Source organism: Palaemon carinicauda, chromosome 19 (genome assembly GCF_036898095.1).
Source record: "Palaemon carinicauda isolate YSFRI2023 chromosome 19, ASM3689809v2, whole genome shotgun sequence".
Classification (NCBI taxonomy): Eukaryota; Metazoa; Arthropoda; class Malacostraca; order Decapoda; family Palaemonidae; genus Palaemon; species Palaemon carinicauda.
Window position 1 is genome coordinate 20,647,479 of NC_090743.1, and position 2,500 is coordinate 20,649,978.

Consider the following 2,500-nt stretch of genomic DNA (forward strand, 5'->3'; position numbering starts at 1 on the left):
GTTGATGGATTTTTCATTGAAATCTACAGATTGGTCCACCTAACTTGCATCTCCATACTTATGGAAGTATAGAAATCGACAGTGAAAACGTAAATTGACTGCTTTTTTTTTTCTCTCTCTCTTTTGGGTAAACATTCAGATTTCTTTTAATGTTTCTTTGACTATATAATCATCTACATTGTGTGTCACCTAGGTCGCAGTTTTCCAATTTTGTCATGTATTTAATTACTGTGTACTTTGGGCTTTTTTCACATAGGTATATGCCACTTTGCTAATTTTGGCTATGCTAGATATTGCCAATTTAAGCTTTACTTAGATGATAATGGTAATGATGAAAATAACACTAGCTAAATAATTTAATTTTTTTTATCTGGATTTTAGTAACCTCAGCTAAGGTTATTAAAAACATGCAAATTTGGAGACTTTTATTTAGCTGGAGCATCCATCAACTAGATTGCCAAGTAACAAATTGTAGTATCTAGCTTGCAGTACCCGAGGACGAGTCCCTTTGTAACCGAAGGATGTTTCCTCAGGACTTGAAAATGAGCCTGAAGGTTCCTAGGATGTTTCTTTCAAACCTAAAAAACATCTTTAGAATCTGAGAGCGTGTCCTTATGATCCTCAGACATAGCCTTGGAACATATAGTAGGACATGCCCTTGAATCCATTGGTGCAATTAAGGAAACCAGGGATGTCTTTTAGAACGTGGAACCATTAGGGAAATCGGAACCCTTGTACACACAGATAGGGCTCTTGTGTACCTGGCAGTCTTCGTCAGTTATGTAGTAAGCATGTTCAAAGGAGAGGCTGGCACACTTGCTTTGTGGCACCACCTCGGGGGCTTGATAGAAATGGTAGCATTTGGTCTCTGACTTGGCCACTGTGACATTTCGCTGGACGCAGTCGGCGCTGTACCTGTTAACAGAAATTGGCTCGACTTGAAAATTGCTTTATTGCAAAGGGGTACCAATGATGAGAAAAGAAACACAATGGGCTCTGCTTATTTAGTGGAATGATAGAGCCTTCAGATGACCTATATTGAAAAGTAACACAATTGCAGGCTGAATGTGGAGGAAAGTAGCTTGTTTTGGAATTGCCAATGCATGCAGACATTGCTCGTTAAATCTCCCTAGGTTGAGAAAAATTACCCATTGAAGACTCTGCCTATATAGAAAAGATTGTGCCTGTATAAGAAACAAAATGCATGATAAAAAAAAAGATATCTGTATTAGGAATTTTATTTGTCAAATGAATTAACGAAAATATATTTCATCTACCCTCTGTGGTAAAAGTCGTGTAAAATTGAATTTTAAACAAAAGATTGCCATCGAGGTAAATTTATTTCAGATTTGTTTTAGTATAGTTTCTTAACAAAAAGTGTTATCTAGCTTAGATTTTTTATATTAATTGTGTCGTTCGCTACCAAAGGGAAATCTAAGAGTTTGGAAAGCAAGATGAAAGAAAGTCTTTATTAATCATCTTACCTCGTCGCCCAGAAGGGAGATCCCATCTCCATAGGGGAGCCATCCAGCCATGCCCATCCAAGAGTGGCATTCTCGTTTGAACCTCCAATCCAGAAATCAGAAGGGAGCTCTGGAACAGAAATAGACAATCAAGTTTTCATAAAGAATGTCAGAAAATTTAGGCTTTATGATGAACAGTTATGGCAATGATTTGCCACCTTTTTCTATTTATGGCTACTTGCAAATTGAGCATAGCTACTATTGAGGAAGGCATCACTAAGGATCAGCAACAGATGACTATTCACGATAATTAGAGTGTATATTTTCTTCAACTTACAACATCAGCTAATTCTCTTAATATATTCAGAAGCTTTCTTTAGCTGTATATTGATAACGTAAGGCTATGGAATGTAAATCTAGTTGAATTATGCGTTGAGTTTATCCGACTCCTTCATTGGAATAAAGAATCTCTAGCGTACAATCTTTTTGTATGAATTGCTAAGAAATCTAAAATAACTAACTTTGAACCATCCTGGACAAAGGGATTAGTGACAAAAAATGAGGGTTCTATTCTCGAAGTAATTTCGATGTTAATCATAAAGAGAAGAGGAAGAAGAGTTGAGGAAAATTTGTAGCTTAATTACGGGCCTCACCGTATTTCTGCAGGTGTTTTACTATGTCTGCAAAGTGACTGACGTTGTTCAATGTCAAAAGTTCGCCTTTAAATTCCCTGCAATAATATTGTGACTCTATCCATCTCATCTGTTGGGAGAAAAAACATCAGGATTTCTTAAGTAAAATTAAATTAATTACGATCTTAAAGACATAGTGCTGTTAAAGGACCTTCTCCCGGGTGCATGTCCAACTGTGGACAGCTTAATTCGCTATGAAATCTCAAAAAATACTCAGTTAAAGCTTCATTACATCAAAATAGATTACATATTTTTAACTGATATGGGATCATTTTGCTGTGTAGAATATTCCTTTTAAAATTCAATAGGATTGTTAAAGCTATAAAGTATGTGATTATTGAACAA

The 2,500-nt window shown here is 36.0% G+C and overlaps 2 protein-coding genes across 3 annotated transcripts in view; one reads left to right on the top strand and one right to left on the bottom strand.

The window, feature by feature from the left end:
• LOC137658506 (uncharacterized) overlaps positions 1-2,500 on the top strand; it is a 329,004-nt gene that overhangs the window by 109,730 nt on the left and 216,774 nt on the right. The gene's annotated exons all lie outside the window — the stretch shown is intronic.
• LOC137658165 (uncharacterized) overlaps positions 432-2,500 on the bottom strand; it is a 6,648-nt gene continuing 4,579 nt past the window's right edge. Inside the window, exons 7-9 of the mRNA XM_068392844.1 lie at positions 2,117-2,225; positions 1,485-1,593; positions 432-915 (exon numbers count right to left, since the gene is read on the bottom strand). Of these exons, the coding sequence (XP_068248945.1) occupies positions 699-915; positions 1,485-1,593; positions 2,117-2,225 (435 nt within the window). The 3' untranslated portion in view covers positions 432-698. The remainder of the gene's footprint in view (positions 916-1,484; positions 1,594-2,116; positions 2,226-2,500) is intronic.